This window comes from Sinocyclocheilus rhinocerous, unplaced genomic scaffold, assembly GCF_001515625.1.
Source record: "Sinocyclocheilus rhinocerous isolate Xijiao unplaced genomic scaffold, SAMN03320098_v1.1 scaffold534, whole genome shotgun sequence".
NCBI classification, from domain to species: domain Eukaryota; kingdom Metazoa; phylum Chordata; class Actinopteri; order Cypriniformes; family Cyprinidae; genus Sinocyclocheilus; species Sinocyclocheilus rhinocerous.
In genome coordinates this window covers 421,245-447,184 of record NW_015646352.1, presented here as the reverse complement: position 1 = coordinate 447,184, position 25,940 = coordinate 421,245, and the positions used below count along the sequence as shown (strand labels likewise).

General features: G+C 35.8%; 1 protein-coding gene and 2 pseudogenes across 1 annotated transcript in view; 1 reads left to right on the top strand and 2 right to left on the bottom strand.

Annotated features, from left to right (window-relative positions):
- LOC107707464 (cyclic nucleotide-gated cation channel beta-1-like) overlaps positions 1-7,607 on the bottom strand; it is a 23,890-nt pseudogene extending 16,283 nt beyond the window's left edge.
- Positions 7,608-16,144: 8,537 nt separating this feature from the next.
- On the bottom strand, positions 16,145-18,427 carry LOC107707463 (pancreatic secretory granule membrane major glycoprotein GP2-like; annotated as a pseudogene).
- Positions 18,428-20,218: 1,791 nt separating this feature from the next.
- The window catches only part of LOC107707462 (protein VAC14 homolog), a 10,625-nt gene continuing 4,903 nt past the window's right edge, over positions 20,219-25,940 (top strand). Inside the window, exons 1-13 of the mRNA XM_016511472.1 lie at positions 20,219-20,843; positions 21,254-21,404; positions 21,557-21,724; positions 22,623-22,685; positions 22,771-22,878; positions 23,126-23,235; positions 23,344-23,465; positions 23,542-23,679; positions 23,843-23,986; positions 25,008-25,071; positions 25,234-25,378; positions 25,468-25,533; positions 25,613-25,760. Coding sequence (XP_016366958.1) covers positions 20,740-20,843; positions 21,254-21,404; positions 21,557-21,724; positions 22,623-22,685; positions 22,771-22,878; positions 23,126-23,235; positions 23,344-23,465; positions 23,542-23,679; positions 23,843-23,986; positions 25,008-25,071; positions 25,234-25,378; positions 25,468-25,533; positions 25,613-25,760 — 1,531 coding nt within the window. The 5' untranslated portion in view covers positions 20,219-20,739. The remainder of the gene's footprint in view (positions 20,844-21,253; positions 21,405-21,556; positions 21,725-22,622; positions 22,686-22,770; positions 22,879-23,125; positions 23,236-23,343; positions 23,466-23,541; positions 23,680-23,842; positions 23,987-25,007; positions 25,072-25,233; positions 25,379-25,467; positions 25,534-25,612; positions 25,761-25,940) is intronic.

Below are 25,940 nucleotides of genomic sequence, written 5' to 3'. Positions count from 1 at the left end.
TATAAAATATATAAAATATGAATATACATACAGATTAAATTACAATAATTCAAAACATATAAAGTGTTCACAAAAGTTTGTGTTTTCAACATTGATAATAATAATAATAATTGTTTCTTGAGCAGCAAATCAGCATATCAGAATGATTTCTGAAGGATCATGTGACACTGAAGACTGGAGTAATGATGCTGAAAATTCAGCTTTGCCATCACAGAAATAAACTTAAAAATATTCAAATAGAATTCAGTTATTTTAAACTATAATAGGTTTTCACAATATTTCTATTTTTCCTGTATTTGTGATCAAATAAATGCAGCCTTGGTGAGCATGACAGATTTCTATGAAAAACATTTATTTCTTTTTTTATAAAAATCTTACTGACCCAAAACTTTTGAACGGTAATGTACATGTCTTAAAAGCAGCCTGAAAAGCAGGCACAGAGTATAGCCACAATTATAAGTCAAGGCAATACAACGTTTTCTCTTTTAAAAATAATGTGTTCTTTCTACTCATTTCATTTGAGTACTTTTTTAACACATATTAGGGAAACTTGCAGTAAAATGAATGATAATTACATCTCATGAGGATCATAAATATTTTAAGACATGTACAGTCATTCCAATCTAAATGTCAGTTTATAAAGATCACTGCTGCAACAACAAACACCCATCTGAGAGATGCCAGCTAGCTATTCATACAATATTGAGTCTAACTTAAAGTTAAACATAAATGTTATTAAAAATATATTTGTTTTTGCTTAGTTATACAGTAAGTTAAATAAATGTTTTTAAAAAATATATTTGTTATACAGTACAGAGAAAGTCATAGCTGCCTGGTCATTCAAGAAAGCTACAAAGTCACTGTTCTTCTTCAAATGCATCTGTCTCCACTGTCCATTTGTCTGTGGCTGTGTAATGCTGTGTTGCGCTCTCTCTCCTTTTGTTTAAAGGGTTCTCAGTGTCCTCTCCCCTGTAACAGAAGGAGAAGATGGACTGAGTTACGAGTTTGTCCTACACTGCAACAGAACTGCTCACCCTGAAGTTTTTCTACTTGTATTTTGATGTCTCACAGAGTAGGTCATGTTGTTATCCATGCAGTGATCTTTCTGTATATTCATATTCTACTGAAACCACGCTAGAGTTTCCAGGAAACAAACTGAGTTTGTTATTAAAAACTGTGTAAACAGTGTTGAAAGAGGAACATTTTACTCACCATTTTGCACAATCTTCCTGTCCTCCTGGTGGAAAGAAAGGGAGTCAGTTTGGAGAAATATCTATTAAACCTGAGCTAATAATGTCAAACTATTGCATCTCACTTACCAAACATCCTTCTTTGTTTTTAAGCACTGGTTGTGGCATTGAAAGACCCAGACCCTGAACAATCCAACCCATCATGCTGAAAACAAGAGGGACATCAAGTGGACATCTATGCCAATTTTCTCGTATAGCAATTGCATAAGAGTTAAAGGGTTAGTTCACCCAAAAATTAAAATTCTGTCATTAATTACTCACCCTCATGTCGTTCCAAACCCGTAAGACCTCCGTTCATCTTCGGAACACAAATTAAGATATTTTTGATGCATTCTGGCAGCTCTCTGACCCTTCCATAGACAGCAAGGGTCCTTACATGATCAACGTCCAGAAACGTAGCAAGGAGATCAATAAAAGAATCCATGTGACATCAGGGGTTCAACCGTCATTTTACGAAGCTACGAGAATACTTTTTGTGTGCAAAAGAAAAAAAAAACGACTTTATTCAACAATTCCTCTCCTCCCCGTCACCCTGTAGCGCCATTTTGGAGAGTATCCACTGAACGCAAACAGCGTATGTTGTTCTTTGTCAGCTGCGCCACGCGGATACGTTTTCTACATTGTTTGTGCTTTGATTTTAAAGAAAACAATGTATCCGTGTGGTGCGGCTGACTCAGAACAACATATGCTGTTTGCGTTCAGTGGATACTCTCCAAAATAGCGCTAGGGTGACGCGGAGGAGACAAATTGTTGAATAAAGTCGTTTTTTTTTCTTTTGCGCACAAAAAGTATTCTCGTAGCTTCGTAAAATGACGGTTGAACCCCTGATGTCACATGGATTATTTTACCGATCTCCTTCCTACGTTTCTGGACCTTGATCGTGGTAATTACATTGCTGTCTATGGGAGGGTCAGAGAGCTCTTAGATTCCATCAAAAATATCTTAATTTGTGTTCCGAAGATGAACGTAGGTTTTACGGGTCTGGAATGACATGAGGGTAAGTAATTAATGACAGAATTTTCATTTTTGGGTGAACTATCCCTTTAATCATATTTGACGTGACTCACCTGGGAGTTTTTGAATCGATCTCTGTCACGCTGGTTACTGACTCTGGAGGAGGTGAATAAACTGAACCAAACCAAACATGAAGCTAAACAGTTACAATCCTTAAAAATGTAGCATATTTTCTGTATCGTACAGTTTGAACAATACCTTTGTTTGAGCACTGTGATGACCTCGGCGTGGAAGAACTGGAATTTGGGGGTCTGGTCACATGGTGCGGAATAGTGTTCTGGAAGCCGCTCTTTATCCAGCTCATTACACTGTTTGCAAATTGAAATAAGCATTAGTGTTTCTTAGAGATTTGCCAGTGGCTTAAAGGAATAGTTCACTCAGAAATTAACATTTGCTGAAAATGTACTCACCCTCAGAGCATCCAAGATGTAGATGAGTTTGTTTCTTAATAGTAAGAGATTTGGAGAAATGTATCTTTACATCACTTTTGTTTCTAACAAACACGCAGCTTTTCACATCAGATGATGTTAATTGATGGACTGGAGTTGTGTGGATTACTTGTGGAATATTGTGATGTTTATATCATCTGTTTGACGGCACCCATTCACTGCAGAGGATCCATTGGTGAGCAAGTGATGGAATGCTTAATTTTTACAAATCTGTTCAAATGAAGATACAAACTCATCTACATCTTGGATGGCCTGAGGATGAGTGAGTTTTCAGCAAAGTTCCATTTTTGGTGAACTACTCCTTTAAGCCTCTATGAGATTCAGGTCCCTATATATGATTTTGATTATTAGTAATAGTGATATTGATGCTTGTCTAAGCAAAACACTTTTAATAAGCTTAAGGCACCCAATTTGCAACTATAACATTGTCACCATTCCCCCTGTGCGCTTCACAGAATGACACTCACTTAGGAGGGAACTGAGCGGTTGGTTCCACTTCAGATGCTTCGTCTTCTGACATCAGTTCTACTACTGGTATATGTGGCAAAGGCTCCTGATCTGGTGTAAGAGATACAGAGTAAATATAGTTTACTGTTTGAATACTGAACCCACCATAGTTCTCATTAATTCAACTTTGGCTGTCTTTCTTAATGCAAACTGACTGATAACACACCTGGGAGGTCCTCTGCCTCATAAACCTGAAGCAAATAGAAAAAGAAAATGAAAAAGAAAAAGAAAAGAAAATAAGACAAAGGAAGCAGCAGAAAATTATTCATTTTGATTTGCAAGAATTCAATGTTTTTAAAATGTATCATATAAAGTTACTATTTATAATTGTAATGAATTAACTATTTAATGATATTATATAGTTTCAGTGAACAAAGTTTGATGATTTCTAGTGATATTAAATAGTTTTTTTCAAATTAATAATTACAAATATATTTGATACTTTTTTACATTCTTAAAGGGGTCATATGATGCGATTTCAATTTTTCCTTTCTCTTTGGAGTGTTACAAGCTCTTGGTGCATAAAGAAGATCTGTAAAGTTGCAAAGACTAAAGTCTCAAATCCCTTGAGGTATTCGGCCAATCACAATGCATTGGATAGCTGGCCAATCACAGCACACCTCACTTTTTTAGATCGATGAGCTTTGTAAAAATCGACGCATTTAAAAAAGGCGGGGCATAGAGGAGAAACAATAATGTACAGTATGTGGAAAATAATGTGTTTTTTTTACTTTAAACCGCATAAACACATTTCATTACACCAAATACACAAAATAATGTTCTTTTTAGCAGCATCATATGACCCCTTTAAATATATTCTTAAGGACATGTTACATTATTAAATATAATAAATATTAATCAGTTAATCATTATTTTTAACCTGAAGTATAGAAAAAGAAAATGAAAACCAATAAAGTAAAACAAATATTGAAAATTATTCATTTTCAAAGAAGTTATTAAAATGTATTATATAAAGTTACTATGTATAACTCTAATTACTTATAACAATAATATAATATAATATTAATATAATATTAATATAATAATAGGCATATTTAGTTTCAGACAAGCCAACAATCAGTTTGTTTTGGTGACTTTTTCTTTTCTAGCTATATATTAAAGAGTTATTGTTTCCAAATTAATAATAATATAATATTATATATACATATTTTTTTTCTCTCTAAAATAGAAATACATATTTTGTTTATATTCTTAAATATATTAATAGATATATTAAATAAAATAAAAATTAACACATTCATCTCTTTAAACATATGCACTCTATCTAAGCTTTTAATAATATATTAAGGTTTAGATTATATTTTTCTTTTTTGGTTATTTCTAATATTCTAGTAAGTCTTACACACAGTTTTCTAACCTCTGTGACTTCTTCAGATTCTGGAGTCTTGTCCTGTATGTATTTCTCATCAGGCTGCGGGACCACTTTTCCAATTCCCTGTGAGATCCAGCCAATAACTCCAGCCCTGGCAGACAGAGAGAGCTCACGCTGTGTGTGTGTGTGAGTGCTGCAAACACACTTCATGGACAATGATTCCTCAGTGGACTGATGTTCATGATAGGAATACTGTTCATCACCTTACCTGTCTACAGAACCTTCATCCTGAAGCGACTGCAAGATGGTTAAGAGAAAAGTTAATGTGCAAAGAAAAAATTTGCTTTGAATGCACATTAATATGCAACACCAAATGGTATTAAATATCAAACTACTTTAGTTGACAAGAAATCAATACTTTTGCATCAGAGTTGGCTCTCGTAAGAAGAGGACTCCCGGGTTAGGGCAGTGCGCTTGCAAAACCATTGGAGATCCAGTTCAACATACCACTTTGAACACTGAAACAAACAGATTTCAGCATGTTTCATGTGCAGACAGTTGGAGAATGTCTTTTTGTACTTTACGCGAAAGATCGGTTAAGACTCACCTATCTTTTGATGTTTGAGATGATTGGTCTTCCTCCCTGCCCGTTTTGGATGAACTGAATTTATCTGCATGACAATAAGAGAGAAATAGTCTCATTGTGCATTAGTATAGTACATTTTGATTGTTTATATAGTACTGTAGTTGTAGTATGTTTCACATTAAACCTAATCATGTTAAAACATTTCAATCAGTAAGGGTGCTGTAAATTTACCTCGATTTGATGTTTTCCCATTCTTCAGAGAAAAACCAAGGGAGATATAAGAATTGGAGGTTTAATTTATGAGAGTACATTTATTATGTCTCATTTTATGTTTTATTATTTCTATATCTCATGGTTAATGAAGTTAGAATAAAAACATTCAGATTCATTTTAGAACTGGCCATTTTGACACTTTTATAGGTATAATAGAGAAACGAAAGACAGAAATAGTGAGGTGTATAAAAGGGAATAGGATTTAAAAAAAATGTTGCAAGCTAGGTTCAAACCTGCTTTACCCACATAAGCACCATGACTCAATATGTCAGAACATGTGCGCTAACTGCTAGGCCAGGGTTCTCAAACTACTGGCCTGTTACAGTAAGTGTATAAAGTTTGAATTCATAGTTGTAAAACACTTACATTTGTTGTAAGTCATGACCCCAGAACACATTTAGTGTCAATCAGATTATTTGCACTGTTAAATACAGTCACAGATATTTGTGAGGTGTGTATTATGAGTCCATGTTAATGGGCTTGTGGGTTTACCGCCGTGATCGCCTCCTCCCCCAGATCCTCCTGTGTATCAGGAGGATGTGGCACGACCTTCACCACCCAGTTAAACATCCTGAGAGAAGGACAAAACTCTGTTAAATCAATAAGTATCTCTCAAACACACTGATGATGGAATAGACTATGGAAAAATGCCATAAAATCCCATTGTTTGAGTCAACAGGGAGTAAGAATAGACAATCTTAACCTGAAATAAGTTACAGTTAATTATGTTTCATCCTCATCAAGCTTGTCCTAAAACCCAGGACCTTCCTCTGAGCTAATTGTTACTTCATATGCTTCAGTCAACAGCATTTAAAGGCAGTTGTTTCTAGGACAAGGATTTTATCCTTGGGAAAGCCCAATGAAGTTTCTATTCATCCAAACTATTAGGGAGCTTTTCCAGGGAAACCCCACAACAGTTTCAGAAATAGAATATCATCACGTTTGCCACATCCTTTAGCAAACACAAGAGGTTTGATAAACTTGATGAAGAACAATGAAAGCAGTTTTTTATGTGTCTGTCTACAGACTAATTCTCACGACAGGCTTGCTCTAAAATTATCAGACAGATTTGGATCCAATTGTCTCATATAAAATACAATGACGTTATGAAAGACAGGCCCAGTATGGCAGCCATTAAAATGATAAGCAGTCGGCAGAGGCACTGGAAGGGGTGTTCAGGAAGTCAAGCAAAAGTCAGTTAATCATTTCTTTGATCTTTCACTCTGTCCATCTAAATGTTTTGCACAAAGCAAAATGAACTCATCAGTCAAGTTTAGCCCTGAGGACCAAGATGCTAACTATATTATTGCTTTTAATAAATATATTATTGTTTATTCTATTTCATATTAGTTCCTAATGTATTAGAGTATGTCAACTTTTACAACCTTAAATATTAAGAATGTATTTGTAAACACTAAAGTTCAAAACGTTGGGGTCATTAAAAAAAAGAAGAAGAAATTAATACTTTATTTCAGCAAGGATGTATTAAATTGATCAAAAGTGACAGTAAATACTTTTACATCGTCACATTTTCTATTCATCAAAGAATCCTGAACAAATGTATCACGGTTTCCACAAAAAATATTTAGTAGGACAACTGTTGCTCAACATTGATCATAATAATAAAGCATATTTGAATGATTTCTGAAGGATCATGTGACACTGAAGACTGGAGAAATAGTAATTCAGTTTTTCCATCACAGGAATAAATGACATTTTATTTATTTATTTTTTTTACATATTTTACATTTTTAAATTGTAGTAATTGTAATAATTTCAATTGTAGTAGTTTTACTGCATTAAAAAATAAAAAAAATACCGGCTTAGTGAACTTATTTCAAAAACCTTACCGACCCAAAACCTTTGAACGGAACAGAAAACAGAAATAAACCTTAAGAAGAATGAATAAATGCTGTAAATTCATGTTAACTACTGTGCTAAATAGAATTAATGTATAGGCTACAACCTTATTGTATAGTGTTTAACTATTTAAAGTGAGTACACTTGAAAAAACTTTCAGAAATATCATTTTACTAAAAAAGGATTAATATACTGGCAAATCCTAAACCATCAGATCTAAGTTCTAGTTTTTTACCTGAATGTTTAGCAGAGGTTGGGCATTCCGTGGGGATTGAGACCATCCAGAGCGGACTTCAGCAATCTGTGCGGATTAGGATTGAGGCAGGACTGGGCTAACGGGATTAAATCTTGAAGGACAATGCTACCACTCATTAAACTATACTTAAATCCAATGGGAGCTGTTAACCAGGTTAAAGTTACAGTCAATGTGAAGAAAATGGGCTATATGTTGAAGGTTTTGGTGTAGAATTCATCTACTTTACTTAAAATTTGAAAAAAAAAAAAAAATCCCTTCGAAATGAAACTATATCTAATGCTATATTGTTTTGCACCATGACAAAACGTGCACATTTTCTTCTTAGTAGTATTTGTCCATGCAAAACTTTTCAGCATGATGGCAAGATGTCCTGAGTGGTTGCTAGGGTGTTGCTTTAAGGTTGCTAAGGTGTTCTGAGTGGTTGCCATGTGATTACAATGGTGTTCTGGGTGGTTGCTAACTGCCCCAGTTCAAAAACAGCAAAACATTAAACCCCAAGTTTGCATGAACATACACAGCTAATAATATAATGTATTATCAGCCAATACCAAGTGTATAGTGAGTGGATTCATGTAAACTACACATGATGGAGATGGACATTCATGTAAGATAATTAATTAGCTTGGTGCCAGTATGAGGGCAAACATAATTGCAGTTAAAAAAAATAGCCTACGTCATCAGTTCCAATCTCCGAGGTTAACCCTAAACTACGGCTATAAGTTTACAACATAAAGAAAACACATTCTCACACCCAATTGGTAAGATTTGGGTTTCGTGTAATAAACTAATCAGAGCTGACAGCGAGAGAAATTAGCAGAAAGGAGCATCCAAAGAGCTAATTCATGCTACATGCTAATTTTGTTAGCCTCTCTATTGTGCTCTATTCCCTGCATCTGAACTCTGTATTTCTGGTTCATCTAATGCTACATAAGTAACACAGTTTACTGTGATTCTTTGACTTTAGAGGTGACCGCATCTAACTTGTTGCTTTCAGAAGCCAATGCCATGGCTATGCCAGGTCTGAGCAGCTAAACAGCAGCAGATCCAATAATGAGATGAAGGCAGGATTAGCTCTGAACCAGCGATATGCCAATGCAGCTGATCAAGGGTGAGCTGTTGCTTTACAGACACAAACCATAGCCTTTTTAAGGCAAACCAAAAACTGATCTCAGGTAAGCCCCTAAACTAGCATATCTCTTATAAGACCCTCTGGCCCATGTCAGCACCGTGTCCTCGAATCTGATTGGAGGAAATGTAGAAGAGAGTTAATCTAATCCTCTAATAGGATACTGCTTGGAAAGAGTGAAGTGAATGGTCCCATGAGTTTGTTTTGGGAATTAAAATGAGAAATGTAGGTCATTGAGTGGTTGTTCTTGGTGTTTTAACTAACTGCAGGGTTTAAAGTAAATTACAAGTAAATGTAATCTACCAATAGACTAATGCGCAGCGTTGGAGCTTATTGTGGTGATAATGCATTTCCTTTATTTGGCAGGTGTGGCATCAAGTAAAAAGAACAAAAATGGCTGCAGCCGCAACCACTGTTCCAGTTAGCCTCTGCTGGTAGATGTTGTAACTACATGATCTTGTAACTAAAAGGCAGCTTTTTTGATTCATAGTGTCATGAACAATTCAATCTTACCATTAAGTCCACCTACTATCCTTGGATTCTGTTTGTAATGCCTAATCAAACATAAATGTATAATATGTATAAAAATTCATTATTAAACATTTACTAAGGGTATAGGCTAAACTAGCAGGCTACCTGACTAGTGGTGTGTTAAGCTGGTTCACTGAAAAGGTAGCTTAACACACACACACACACACACATATATGCTAGCAGACTAATTGGCTACCAGTATGCTAAGCTAGTTAACTGAAAGGGTTACAGGGGTAGGTGTTTGTAATTCCTAAACAAACAAAAACATATGTATAAAAATGTGTAGGCTAAGCTAGTGGATTAATTGGTTAGCGTTTCGCTAAGCTAGTTCCCTGATACAGTAGCTGCGGTTGCTGTTTGTAACACCTGACAAGTATATACACAAGTATAACAGATAAAGTACATAATAGATAAGTTACTGTTTAAAAATATAAATCAAACATTTGCAAAGGGTATAGGCTAAGCCAGTGGACTAATTGATTAGTGGTATGCTAAATTTGGTAGTTGGGGTAGCCATTTGTAATGCCTGATCAAACAAAATATATGATACATAAAAAAAAAATTTCAATTTAACAACTACGGATGTTATAAGTTAAATAAGCAGGCTAATTAGCTAGCCGAATGCTAAACTGGCATCTCGAGCTAGCTTGCAAAATCTAAGCTAAAAACAATACAAAGAATGATAGTAGATCCTTCTCAAAAAATATCTATAGTTTTGGTTATATACTATTACCTAATACTAATAATACGATTATGCAAATCTTCCCACATCGTGACGTAGACATGTGGGGGCGTGTTAGAACGAGCCGTTTTAGGTAGGCGTGGTTGACTCTTAACTTTTATAAAAAATATCTCTTTGGATTTGAGACTTTAGTCTTTGCAACTTTACAGATCTTCTTTATGCACCACGAGCTTGTAACACTCCAAAGAGAAAGGAAAAATTTAAATCACATCATCTGACCCCTTTAATAAGACATTTATGGTCAAAATAACAGATGACACGTATTATAAATTGAATTTGTAGGCTTTTTCTATCATTTGTAAACATTCTTTCAGCAAAAGGAATCACTTTGGAAGTGGACTTGATTCAGTGGGTGGATGGCTACATCTAGCACCCTCAGCACAATAGCAGGAAAATAACATTTACACAACACTACCATAACGTAAGTGATATACTTAGATAAAAAAATGGAAGCTATAAGGTTACTGTTCTCAAACCATAAGTAAAAAATTAAAGAGATACTTACATCTTTATACTCCATTTTATTGTGAGCAAGCTATATACCAGATAATATCTGTGAACAAAAGCAATACATGCCCTGCATGATTTACTTAATTGTTAATATAAAACGATGCAAATCCAAAAAATCTAATAAAACATCAAATTAAGGGAGAGTTTTTCCATTTGGCACTAAAAAAAAGCACAATCACATTCATATTGACATGAAATACAAAAAAATATAGTTTTAAAACACCGAAGGCCACGTGAACAAAGAAAAGCATTTTTTGCTTAAGCTGCACAAAGTCTACTACAAAAAGCCTGTGGCGGTCAGTGAAAATAAGTACATTTCCAACACAGAGGAAATGCTGCACTATTAAGGCACAGATTCAGCCTTGAAAGGCACTGACAGACACAATCTGAGGCCAGGAATGCCTCTCAAAAACAAAAACTTCACAACTAGGGGAGACTGGAAGTACAGTGGGGAAAACAAAGGGAAGTCCCACAGGAAGACAATCTTTTGTCTTTTGTTTGGGGGGGGGGTTGCGCTAATGTAGGTCACCATGACAGTAGGGCCACACCTCGAATCGCCTTTTCCCCCTCCTCCTTGTCTTTGGCACGTTCAGTGGAACTCAGGCAGAGGAAATGCTGGCAGGCTACAAACCCCCATCCCCCTCTTCTTCTCTCCATAAAGTCCAAAATCAGCAACATCTGTGTAATGCAAGTCAGGCAAGGCTCCACGGGGGAAGAGACTATAAACCCTGCTAAATGTGCGTGAGACAATTTATTAAGCCTGACTTTTCTCTTAAACCCTGTGCTTTCTGCAAGACCTCGCCACGGAGTTTGCGGTTTCCTCCATTATTGAGGCCGGTTAGCAGAGGATGTGAAAGAAATGTGCTGATCTGAGCTTGTTTTCATACATCCAACGTTTCCCACAGCGTACAACCGAACGGGCTCAAGAGAAAAACACAGAAACCTTGCAGACGGACGAATCACTCACAAACATAAAAAATAATCACAAAACAATCAAAAGTGCAAATTCTACATTGGGAACAGGGTTTTTGATTGGATGAGCACCATGAACGACAAGGTGTGTGTGTCTCTTAGAAAACGAACGTGCAGAAGGATTCGGCTATTGGGTAGCGAAAGTGTGCGAATGTTATCAGACCCACTGCTGCAGGGACCTTTTGCAGTGAACTAACACTTTGGGTGTCTCTTTCCTTTGGAGTGTGGTGATAATGATGTATATGACTCCCAGAATGCACAGCACCAGAACCAGAGGAACAGTCACCAAGATGAGGGTCATGATGTGTTCATCAGTCTCTTTCACTCTTAGAATGACATCTACTTCCTTTTTCTCATCTTCTTCATCACCATTTTTGTGGTCGTCAGTGTCTTGATTCTTGTCGTTCGTCTCAGGTGATCGATGGTCGGGATTTACATTCGTTTCCGCATCAAAGTGCACCCGGCAGCCCATGAAATCATTTAAAATGGATCTTGGGTATCCAGTGTCAACCTTCATTCGCTTGTTATCGATCCTCCAGTATTTGGTGTCTTTGTAGAAGTACGTGTACACTGTGTGGAAAAGAGTTTAAACGTTAATTAGTGTATATAAATACACTAGTGAATAATATGGCATAATATTCCATGTAATCACCGGCAAATGCTTGATCAAACGAGATTTTAGCCAGGCCCTGAATTCCACAGCTATAAAAAAGATGTGCCAAAGACGATCATGAACAATGGCGTGAAATTAGAAGTGAGAGCAGAACGTTTTCAAGTCAAAGGTCCTATTGCGCCACAGTTTTTCAGCAATGAGGTCACATTTTCCTTCTCAGCTTTGGATTAATAGGCATGTCTCTTTTTTCTTGCATTCAGCCATGACATTTTCTCGGGCAGCATCACCCCAGCCTGACTCACCTCCATCATCGCTGAGGAAGGCCCCTTTCGGGGAGCCAGGAATGGATCCCCACACGCTCACTGATTTAGGGTAATCTTTATCCACGGCACGGGATTCTTCACTAAAACGCCAATATCTTCAAGAGAAAGCAGTAATGGAAAATAATACTTTAATTCTAATAAATGGTTAGCTCACAAAAAAAATAAAAATAATTTAAATGAAACAACAAAATAAAAAAAAGGCACAAGCTGTATATTTTACAGAACTTTGTCCAGATAATATTTCATTCCATAATTAAAAGAAAGAAACAAGAAAATATTTTGTTTACAAAAAAATTATGAGTTTTGAATTGTGGTACTGAAACAAAAAAAAGTTTAATTATATATAAACATATTTTTTTTATTATATAGCTATTATATTGTTATAATACTTTCTGAGGGGTATATTCTTGAAAATATACTGCAAAGCAATTTCTGGTAATAAAATTGGACATTCTTTACACAGAGTTATATTTTTCTTCAATTGTTTTTCTAGGTGAAATGTGAAACAAAAAATAGTTTGGTTGGAGTTACATGTTGACAATTTTATTTTTATTTTTAAGCTAACTGTTCTTTCATTTAAGAGAAGAAGTTTACCCAAAAAACTAAAATCTGTCATCATTTACTCACCCTCCACTTGTTCCAAACGCTATGAGTTTCTTTCTTCTGTTGAACACATAAGCGACCAGTTGACGGTAAAAAATACTATGGAAGTCAATGGGTACTGTTTGTTTTGTTACCAAAATGTCTTTAGAAGAAATAAACTCATACAGGTTTGGAGTAAATGATAACAGGATTTTAATTTTTGGGTGAACTATCACTTTAATCCCCAGATCAAATTGCCCTCGAAAGAAATATTATGTTGTTCTGTTATTGGCTAACTCTCAACCACTTGACACATCTGGCCTTTTGCACAAAGGCCCCAGCATGTTTACCTGTCTCCTCTGAAGAAGTACGTATAGCCAGATGGTTCCCACCACACTGCTGTGTCCACTTTGTCAGGCATGCCTTGACCATAACGAAACAAGTCCTGAGGGTATCCGGGCTCCACGTCTGCTTCTCTGAAAAGCCAGTATTTACTTCCTGCGGGAGTGATACAAAATACAAAGAGGGAATGGACAAAAAGCCACATTAGATGAAAAGACTTGAACGGGAGGGGTTGCATGGCTGAGAGATGATATCACAGAGACTTCTATTCAATTACTGAGAGTGCACAGCAGATGATTTGTGTTGCATGAAAGCAAAGTTCCCCTCAAACAAATGCACAAATGAAACCTGAAATCTCACAATCTGCATAAACAACAAAACAATAACTGTAGCCCTTTCTACTACACATTCCCTGCTGCAAATTTTCCAGGTTTCTTCTCTCAAAATGAAAACGGAGCAGTCAGCATCTGGAGCTGACGCAATGCTGGCGAAGTCCTGTGATGCTGCCAGACTTTCCTTCTTTCCTCTCCGAGTGTTTTACAAGTGACATAATTTGACTTCAAGATGCTGTTACAGCAAGAGGAACAGATGTTTAAAGGAGAAGTAGACTGATAACTGTGAAATATCAAATGATTTTGATGTGTCATTTTTAAACATGTCTATCATACTCTATCACTGTCATAAAAATAACTTTGGAACACAATAACAGCTTTACTGGCAAAAAAACAACAACTTCAATAATTAAATAATTGTTTAAATAAAACAATTAAAAATAAATTGTTTTTTCAACCTTTTTTCTTGCTTTAAGAATAAACCTCACTAAAATGAAGTAATTAAATATTAGATGCGCGTTAAATATCGCATGCGATTTATCGTGCAGCCCTAATTAATATGAATATTAATATCTGAATGTGTTTTCAGTTAAGACTACTGCCACATGGTCAGGCCATGAGGTCAGATGTAAACATCCTTAGAAGCATCCTTACACACAGGACAGATGTGAAGTTCACCAGAGGTTTGCAGAAACTTCCTATTATAATTTTCAACTTTGAAATTACCAAACGGTTACTAAACAGATAGGATTGGATTCTAAATTAATAATACCAGGTAACCCAATGAAACTCTATGGTCCTGTAAGAAGTTAAAAAAATAAAAATTTTTTTTTAAAAAAACAAGCTTTTTTGACTGCTTATATATCAGTTATGTGTCCAATAACCAATAAGTTATTTCTGCTTTCTAATTTTGCTTTCTGCATTGATATGCTGATCATTGTATATACAATATATAATATTTTAATAATAATAATAATAATAATAACATCTATTGGTGTTGTTATTTACAGCATTATATTTAATTAAAGCTGTTTTGACTTATATAAACGTAAATTTTCATACTTGTTTCGGGGTAAGTCTAATTGTTAAGGTACACATTTATCACTTGACAATGCTAATTATTTAAAAAGTTGAGTAATTATCTAAACAAGAAGTTAGTTTGAATGGCGTTATTTATCAGTAAACTTGATATTAAAGAACATAAGAGTTGAAAAGTGTAAATGACGAAAAAAAAATCGATCAAACCGATTTCAAATTGTAGTTTTCTTAAATGTGCCTTTATTGTCTAAACTAAACCTAAAACTCATATATTTGTCCAATCGTGGAAGACCAAAGCAAAATGTGGCCAAACAGAATTTCACAACTCAACATGTACAAATATAAAGCCCACTAAGTTAGTTTCGTGCCGTCAGTATGTTAGTACAACAATCATAATGATAGAGTCCACAAACCTCCGCGTTAAAAGCGTCTTGGTCTGCAGTCGTTTCAGCAATGTTGACAAACAGTAGGATGAAAATCATAGTCACAGGTCTCAGCGACCGATGCGATCTACTCCTGCGGGCTGACATCTCTCCACTCCCGGCACAACAATGACAACGAACACACAACCTGGAATCGCTTAGATTAGATCGCAACCTGGGAGATTCTACAATCTTTTATCACCAAAATAAGCTCATTGTTCTTATCGGACCACAAACCCACTAACTTAGTGCACGTTTTTCTTATCCAGTCAAGTTTTCGCTCGTATTGTTATCCGTGCAAACAGTTGGAATAGGTCTCCAGCGGCGTGCGCAAGCTTGTAAACTATAACATTAGCATGACCAGCAGCTATCTACCCATTAAATATTGAATAAAGACACTACTTCTTGATATCTGCATTGTCTGTGTTGATATAAGCACCGCCTGGATAAACCCATCTGGAAATACCGAGGACCAGGCGGAGTGTCCTCGAAACGATCCTCAATATCTTCTTCTTCTTTGGTGTTTATTGGCGGTTGGCAAACCACGATCCTCAATATGTTGCAGGACACCAAATATGAGCATGAAAGCTCATGAGGATCTCATGCCGATCTGCAGCATGCAGCCGCACCCGATTCCCTGCCCACTTTCTCTGTTTACCATTGTGATATTATGCACGCCATTTTTGATTTTACAATAAACATTCCATATGTATTTTTAAGAAAACGCAGATTAAGGGAGATGTACTGAAATTGGTTTATTTGAAGAACAAAAACAGTCAAGCAAATGTAACTTGTTCCATTTTTAGTTCTCACTGCCACCTGTTGTTCATATTCAGTACTGTAAATAAAGTGTGATTCATAGTACGCAAGATAAAAAAAGACTGATCAATGCCTCTTTGTGAATCACATTCAAGCTAATTTTACTTCAAAAACTACATTTTCTTGACAGAACATTTAATGTTCACTGACGGTCCATTATCTTGTGTTCACTCAGAGCTAACATGCTAATAGTTAGCTTGTGTACTTGAGGCAGCTTTTGTACCAAACACAAACCATTATGTGTTGGGTAAAAATGTGATTTATTTAGCTATTTGTCATGTGTCATCAATTTCCTGCTTTGGAGATACTGATAAGAATGAAAAGGAAGATGCCCAGGGTCCAAATCACTGCCAACGGAAGGACCAATGTGAGGAGATCTAAAATCAGACAACATCCATATGGGTAAAACATGATAAAAAGCATGGTATCTATGTATTAAAATGTCATAGGACACTACATAAACATACTTATCATAGGTCTGACTGGTAGCTCTCGTCTGATTGGTCCATAAGACAGCAGGCCTTGAGCTTGCTGATCCATAACCACCTCTCTTTTGGATACAGTTTTACATTCCTAAAATAAATCAGGTCAGGTTAACAATGGAAAATGTGACTTTCCGAAACCAACTGGTTAAAAAAATGCTTACAGGAATACAAGACTTTCCATCCTCAGGTGTGCAGAGATGCACAGTGCAGTGCAGGTAGAAACTGTGGGGCTCCTATACAAACCGAAACACATCAAACGAATAACGGACAGTCGACCCCTCACCGTTTATTCCTGCAGGGTGCGCCGTGCCGTTACCAAATTAAGTTGTTTTATCATTTGTGCACCTTGAAGACAAAAAGAAAAAAAATCAAGACATTTCTGAAAGGTGAAATATTTATTTAAAAAAAAGTTATTGCAACTCAATCTTATGAGAAAATGTAACTATTTAATGAGGTGCCGATTGGTGTGGTCACACTTTCTGTTGTTAGCCAAATTTCACAGCCAACATCCAGTCACTTAAACAGGAATCCATGTGATCGGGAGTTTTGTATGAGGGTGAAAAAGGTCCCCAATGCATATTTTGTTTGGTCACACAAATTAGCTGTGTTGACCAACAGACAGCTGCTTGGTTTGAGAGTGACTTAAGTGCAAGCTGTGCCTTATGCATCGCTTTTCATCTTTAAAAAAATTCACCAAAATGTGACTTCCCCTTAAGTGGTACTTAATGCATTGCTACACTATTGATAATGGACAATGGACCTTCTTTGCCTACAAAATTTTACAAAAGTTTCTGCGCCTTCAGTCACCAAAAACAAAACAGTTACAAATTGCCACGAGACTGTTTTGGTTATTGGTGCTAAAAAGGGACATCTGGATTTAAGATTTACAGATCATTCCCTATACTAATTTACCCGTTTACAAGCAGTGTGTGGCTAAAGCCTGACTTATCATTAGATTGAGGAGTCTGTGTAGCCCAACACTAATTTACTCTCAGATGGAAGAAATCTTCTGGCTCTGTCACTTGGATCTGGACATAGATTTGATCTCCGAGCTTAATAGTAGGTGCGCTGGTAAAAGCTTCAGTGTATGTGTGATCTTTATACAGGCTCATCTCCACCATGGCATCCACTTCATCCACCTTGAACATTCTTTCACTTCAAAAACAAATCAAATTGGTTAAACACGTGCTTTATCAAGGATAATTTGAAAAAAAAAGAAGAAAAAATTTAAAGAAAATGTGCTTAAAATGTACTCACCCTTAGACCATCCAAAATGTAGATACGTTTGTTTCTTCATCGTTTTAGCAATTTTTAGCAATCCATCAATTAATGTCTTGTGAAGAAACAAAACAATCATTAAGATGATTGAGCAATGTTAATTGATGGACTGGAGTCGTGTAGATTACTTGTGGATTGTGATGTTTTTATCAGCTGTTTGGACTCTTATTCTGACGGCACCCATTCACTGCAGAGGATCCATTGGTGAACAAGTGATGTAATGATATATTTCTCCAGATCTGCTACAATGAAGAAATATTCCCATCTACATCTTGAATGGCTTGAGGGTGAGTACATTTTCAACAAATTTTCATTTTTGGGTGAACTTTTCCTTTAAAATAAAGAGATGATGGGAAATGCCAGGCTGAGTCTACGGATGTACGGATAGATGCACTTGTACTCAATCTGCACAACTGGATCTCTCACAATGTTTCCATAGACAGGTGGGTCAGACATCAGCGTTAAGGAGTATGCAATGTGCGTTATGTTCTTCTATTAAGAGTCGATGACATTTAGAGATATGTAATGTGTATGTGCATCGATGCTTGCATATTTTAAGAAAAATAGTACTGCACCTCCAGAGGTTTGCCTCCACAGGCAGTGTACTGGTCCATTGGTGTGTGCACTGTGAAATAAGACGATCCAGAGATCTCCTCTCTATGGACACGGCAGCTGGCGTTAGTCAAATTAACTGCTTCTACTGCCACATTGTAGTACTTGAAGAACTCTTCATCCACTAGGATGGAAATGAAGTCTTTGCCACAGGTCACATTCATTTTTGCGACTTGAAAATAAATATTTGATTTGAATATTTGAAAAAACAGTCTTACTCAGCCAAAAAACCAGGGCCAGATTCACAAGACATCATTACGAAAAAAAAAAAACTAAAAAACTTCATGTTCTTATTTTCTTCTTAAATCTTAAGAATTCTAATTATTGAAAATAATCTTAAAAATCATTGTAAACAACTTGAAGTTATCCTAAAATGAAGTAAGGATAACCTTCCAACTTGTCTTAAATCCCCAAAGGTATAGTCTGTCATTTTATTTCTAATATATTAATGAAAAAAATAATACAAAAAAACTAAAGTTAGACAAAAATAAAATGTAGAAAAAAATGTATTTAAGACTTTCGTGAACCTGGCCCCAGCTTGACAACCAGCTAAATGCCAAGCTAGGAGATCAGTTTAAAACAGCTAAGACCAGCAATTCAACTGGTTACAGTTTTCCCTACAAGGTTGACTCTCCTTTACCCTGGTCACAGAGATCTCCAAAGTAGCCAACTGCACATTTACAAGTTCGCCTTTGCGACAAAACGCAGGTAGCTGGGTCAGAACACTGTGATATTTCACATTTACCTGGATGAAAAAATGGCTTTAATAACCAGACTTGACTGAAAAAACATATTAACATCACATGTGACCTTACCAGAAATACTCCCAACAGCACAAAGTAAGGTTGCAAGATGCAGAAACATCTATGGGAGAAAAATTACAGCGAGTGAGAAATTACTGAGGTAAAATCTGACACTGACATACTAAAAACAAAAGACACCTTTAATTTCTGATTCATTCATTTGTCATTTGTATCAGCAAATCCTTTTTATTTAGATTTTTTAAGTGTTTGGAAAATAGTTTTAGAGCATAGCAATTTTAAAGAAGCCTAATATCTAGTCTACATGTCTCATTCAAGTAAATATTGATTAAATACATCAGAGAGGAAACGCTAAATTAATTTGATGAATGACAGTGTGACACCAGGGGCAAGTTCAAGCTCAAACCGGTGTGCACCGTTTTGCTACGGTTTCCGGTTTGAACGACATGTTTCCTGGAAACGGTGTGCAACGGGGTTTGAGATGCGTTTTCTCTTGTTTGGTGGGTGTGTCAAACATGTCAGCCCAATCAGCAGCAACATGTATGTAATAATTAGGAACCACAGTTTCCACAAATCCCTTCATTTGATTGGGATGTTCTCTTTTATTCTGGAGGGCAAGGGCAGTGACTGTACCATCGAGCGTATTTTGCAGTATTAAACACGTATTTATACCGATTTCATCAGGCTCCGAAAATTCTTCAAAAAGAACATGAATGGCCTTCTCAGCTGCCATAGTTGCAGCGCTTGCGTCATCAGAACAGGGTGTTCAACGCACCACCGTTTCCGTTTAAAAAACGTTTTGCACCGTTTTTGTCGGGGCTGAACGCAGCCCTGGTCGTCTTGACACGTTAAACCACCAATCACTTCTTTGGCATGACGTTGGATCGGTACCGACGAAAAATAAAATAAAATAATAATGAAGAAAAAAATTAATTAATTAATTAATTAATAAAGTAGCACACATATACAAAATACATTATGAAACATATAATGGATTTACATAGCATATACATTGTGTACATACATAATAAATACACATATAAACACTTTAACTATTAGTAAAACGATTAAAACCAGTCCTATTCTCAAATGACAGCATTTAACAGCAACTTAATATCTTTCCTTAATAAACATCTCCAATCATATGTTTTTAAAGAACATGTGACTCGTATGACGTATTCAAAACAAATCCATTGATCGGCGCTCGATTTACCAGTCGCTGATGTTTGTAGGAAGTCATGTGAGCCGGGACATATGGCGGCTTTGGTCAATTGCTTATATTGAAAAACAGTGCGATCTACCTCTGTCATCACCCGCGAAGAAATATTCATCAGGTTTACGTTCTGTACTGAAGCAATCGCGGTTTTTCGGATCGTCGTCTCTGAATGATTCAAGTTCATAGAGGTGCTAAGGCATTTATTCTGTTTTGGCAGTAACTGCTCTCGTCTCCTGCTCCGCGCTTTCAGACAGCAGGTCCTGTTATTTTATAAGTGATGCTTGTGATGAGAGTCCGCCGCGGAAACACGTTTTAGTGCGTCGTCTTGTCTGTAAACAATCTCTTGGATGAAACATTAAAACATTTATTCAGTCATACACTAACTGAACTGTCATCTGATGAGACTTTCCCTGTATTCACTGAGCTTTATTCAGAGATCAGTTTTAACAGTTCCTAGTTGTGGTTTATGCGTAATTTAAGTTTTTTTTTCGGAAATACTTTGAAAAAATGACCACAGAAAAGGATTTTTCTCCATTGACACCAAACATTGTGAGAGCTCTCAACGACAAACTGTACGAGAAGAGGAAGGTGGCAGCTCTTGAGATTGAAAAGTGAGTCTTAATCTGTTATTTATATTCATAAATGAGAGAATATGCTTTCAAATTGGAATATGTCATATTAATTTGCATTCAATTTCTGTTAGACTTGTTTACTCCCATTTTACTGCACTGACACCCATTCTACAGCGTGTAAGTTATATTTTAACATGCATAGTTAGTTTCTCTCTGTATTAAGTAATTGACATTTGTTACTTTGCTCAAATGGAGAGCTGGTCATCTGACATGCCACATGATCTTATTAGTCGTGCGTATGATCAATAGCCCATAGTCCAAACAGCACTGAAGTCTATTACATAAATACAAGTATGTCTACCTAGTGTTTTAAATGAATTAGTAGAATGCTGTGTTTTATTTCTATTCCATTCATCCACTGTGATCGCTTCTTCCCAATCTTCTGCCAGGCTTGTGCGGGAATTTGTAGCCCAGAACAACTCTGCACAGATCAGACATGTCATCCAGATACTGGCCACAGAGTTTGCGCTCTCCCAGCACCCTCACAGCCGAAAAGGAGGCCTCATTGGGTTGGCGGCGTGCTCCATTGCCCTGGGAAAAGTATGTGAACTAAATGTGCTAAATACTTCCTCAATACACCATTGAATACTTGATTCAGGGGTATATTGGCTGCAAGACGTTCAGTATACTTGAAATTCCAAAGCTAATATGGAGGCTTTGCTTATGTTTATCTTATCTTTTGTACTACTCAGGATTCTGGATTGTACCTGAAAGAACTCATTGATCCAGTCCTTAACTGTTTCAATGACTCTGACAGCCGTCTGCGCTACTACGCCTGTGAGGCCCTTTACAATATAGTGAAGGTTGCCAGGGGAGCAGTGCTGCCCCACTTCAATGTGCTGTTTGATGGGCTTAGCAAGGTAAACTAATGCACCTTCATATCTAGATGTATGCATGAAAGGTAGAAATGAATCACACATGGTATTCCATGCTAGTTTTAAATATTTATTTGAAATAATTTTTAGTAATTAGTAATAAATGCCATTTAAACATTTAAATATAATATAATATTTGTTAAGGGAAAAAAAGCTGTGTTATTGTCAGTTATAGGGTTATTATAGTTAACTTTTTTGTTACTTGAAATAAAATAAACTTTAACTGATTAACATTTCTTATTTTCATTTGGGTTAATTTGATGTACTAAAATAATGAAAATTAAAAAGTTAATAAAAACTGTATAGACATAATGAAAAATAAAAACAAAAAACATGACAAATGCTGCAAAATTACTAAAACTTTAGCTAAAATGAAATATATGTGTATATAAAAAACGAATTTGAAATATTAAAAAAACTATATTAGCGTCTCAATGATCTTAAAGTAACACTGACTAAAACTATTAAAAGTAGTTTACAGTAATTGAAATAAAGCTGAAATAAAATATAAATACTGTGTGAAAACTAAAATAATTAAAAAAACTGACTGAAATAAAGTTAAAAAGAAATTTAAAAAAAACTAGTTAAAAAAACTAAAACTAATAAAACTTAAGCTAAAATTTTACTGAAAACTGAAATGATACAAATAAAAGCTATTTCAAAATATTAATAAATACTAAATAATACAAAAATAACACTGGTGAGATGTTATTTTCTTCTGTTATAATCTTTTCTAAAATACCATAAACATTTAATGACATTTTTTCATATGTAAGAAGTGATAACACAGACCTTTTAACCGTGTTACTGACATTTTGAACATAATTTTCATTGGAATCACTTTTCAGTTGGACTCACCTTACATGTGATCTGTTCTTTACAGCTTGCTGCAGATCCTGATCCAAACGTAAAGAGTGGATCTGAGCTCCTGGATCGGCTTCTTAAGGTGAGTTTGAAATGAGAAACGTGGATAATACAGTTAAAGTTTGGAGGCATCAAATGAAATAATGACTTCTGCTTTTTATTTTAAGGACATTGTAACAGAGAGCAACAAATTTGACCTAGTGGCTTTTGTCCCACTGTTGCGTGAGAGGATTTACTCAAACAACCAGTATGCGCGCCAATTCATCATCTCCTGGGTGAGTTGAGCACTTTCACCAATCTGCAACGTTTAAAAGGACACAACAGATATATTTGTATATGTTTTTAGCTAACATTTATGCTTTATTTTATTTTATTACTTTATATTAATAACTACAAAATGACTTAATAGTTTTAGTTTTAATTTGAGATTTAGTTTTAAAAACAATTTTTAATAGTTTTACAATAACAATGGTAACCGCCATTATGCTATTGTGACTTCCTATGATGGTTTGACTGCTCCAGATCCACGTGTTGGAGTCCGTTCCTGATATCAACCTCTTGGATTATCTGCCAGAATTTCTAGACGGACTCTTTCAGATTCTTGGAGACAGCAGCAAAGAGATCAGGCGGATGTATGTCTCATGCTCTTTCCCTTTACCTATGATAGTCTCTCCCTCTTCCTCTTTTCTCTGCTTCCTTTTTCTCATTTTTAAAGAGCATTAACAGCTGCTGTTCAATAGGTGTGAGGTGGTTTTGGGGGAATTCCTGAAAGAAATTAAGAAGAATCCTTCCAGTGTCAAATTTGCGGAAATGGCCAACATCTTAGTCATCCACTGTCAAGTGTCTGATGAATCAAAATCCAGTGAGTCAGATGTAAAACAATGTACAATTCTTATTTTAGGTAAGTAGTGTAATTCTTTTATTTTGTCTTACTGCAGCTTACGATCTCATCCAGTTGACGTCGATGACATGGATGAGAGAATTCATTCAGCTTGCTGGAAGAGTGGTACTACCATATTCCTCTGGCATTCTGACAGCAGTGCTGCCTTGCCTTTCCTATGATGACCGCAAAAAGAGTATCCTAAACTGTGGTTGCATATCTAATATAAAATGCATTGGCTGAGAGTACATTTTGTGTGCAATGCCATTTAGCAAAATGTTTTTGTGATATTGATATGGTTCTGGTAGTATCAGGAGGTGTCACTGTTCAGATCCGTTTCCTCAATAAACCATCTCCAGGTACTAAAGAGGCTGCCAGTGCATGTAATCATAGCCTGATGAAACTTGTGACTCCTGAAGATGATGAAGATGATGAAGAATCACAGACCAAATCTTCCCCTCCGAGCGATGGGACTCCATCTAAGAAAGAGGGTGATTTGAATGGCAAGTTTTTTTTTTACAATAATTTTCCTTATTTATTTTCTTCTAATTTCATTTATTTATTTAAATTTGTGGAAACAAAATAATGTGAAATAAAGGTATGAGAAAAGTGATTTGGCCCCCAATGCATTTCTGGAAAGATTTTGTCGCCCCCTGTGTATCAATAGGAGGAAAGTGACAAGACCATTAGAGGGATTGAAATGTGCCACCTAGTGAGCAAATATGGCAACTGCATTTATTACAATTAAAAATAAAATTTTTAGGAATGCATTGGTGGTTCAGTGGTAGAATTCTCGCCTGCCTTGCGATTCCCGGCCAATGCATCTAGGCTTTTTTTTTTTCCTTTTGCAAATGCTTCTTGCTTATTCACACTTTTTTTTAAAATGGATGATTTTGTGTATTCATCCAGAATGTATTAAATTGCTCAAAAGTCACAGTAAAGACATTGTTACAAAGAATTCTACTTCAAAATAATGCTGTTCTTTTGAACTTTCTAATCATTAGAAAATCCTGTCACAATTTTCTAAATATTAAGCAGCACAACTATTTTCAGCATTGAAAATAACAAAACAAAAGTTTCTTCAGCAACAAATCAGCATATTAGAATGATTTCTGAAGGGTCATGTGGCACTGAAAACTGTAGTAATGGCTTGTGAAAATTTTAAATACATTAAAATAGAATACACTCATTTTAAATTGTAATATTTTTTTTTTTTTACAATATGACTTGCTGTATTTTTGAACAAATAAATGCCATCTTGATGAGCATAATTGACTTAAAAAATCTTTAAAAACATTAAAAATCTTACTGACCTTTGTATTGTAGATTTAAAAAAAAAAAAAGATTAATTGATAGTGGCAGCAATTGTTTCCATGTTGTTTTCTTCATGTAAGCATCCTATCGTTACATTTTCTTTGTTTTATGAATGATCCAGAAATATGTCATTTTAAATACACTGCAATACTGAAAATTAATTTGAAAACATTGCCTGGTTTGATTTTATATTTCTGTTTTTGGTTTTAGATTCCCTAAATGAGTCTCAGGAGTCAGTAGGCTTCAGCAACATCTCTTTCTTTACTCCAGCAAGGTACGTTTTGACAGTCACTGACAGAAAACACTTTATATCTGTCTATTTTATAGTGTAACATGAAGAACAGGAAGTAGTTTACTAGAATCAAAGCAACAACAGATTGTCTAGTTAAAAGTTCAGGATTTCTACAAGATCTCTGATTTGCTCTGTGCTGTGTAGTTCTGACAGGTCTGCGGTAACTCTGGATCTGGATGGCATCGTGCAAGTACTGGACAGACATTTACACGATTCATCCACCGGAATGATGACTCGCATCGCTGTCTTGAAGTGGTTGTACCATTTGTACATCAAGACCCCTCGCAAGGTTTCTATAGATGGCATTTTAAATATGCAGTTTCAATACTAAAAAGTGCAACGCTAAAAGAGATTTATTCCACTGTATCTCCATGCCAGATGTTCAAGCACACAGATAGTTTGTTCCCCATGTTACTGAAGACACTATCAGATGAATCTGATGAAGTAAGTCATCATCATTTCCAATCATCTCAGTGCTGATCTACCAGACGCTGCTATTTTAAAGATTGAATATCTCTCACAGGTGATTTTAAAAGACTTGGAGGTTTTAGCAGAAATTGCATCATCACCTGCTGGTCAGACGGACGCGTCTGGGTCGTGCGACAACTCAGACAGCAAAACAGAGCTCCATATTCCATGTGGGGTCAGAGATGGGCAGCCAGTGGTGGTTGGTGGGTAACCAACAGAGGCGGACAGTAACTAAATACATTTACTTGAGTATTGTACTTAAGTACACTTTTTGAGTATCTGTACTTTACTTGATTATAATTTTTTCTGGGAACTTATTGCTTTAATTTCACTACATTTGAAAGACAAGTATTGTACTTTTCACTCCACTACATTTCTATCAA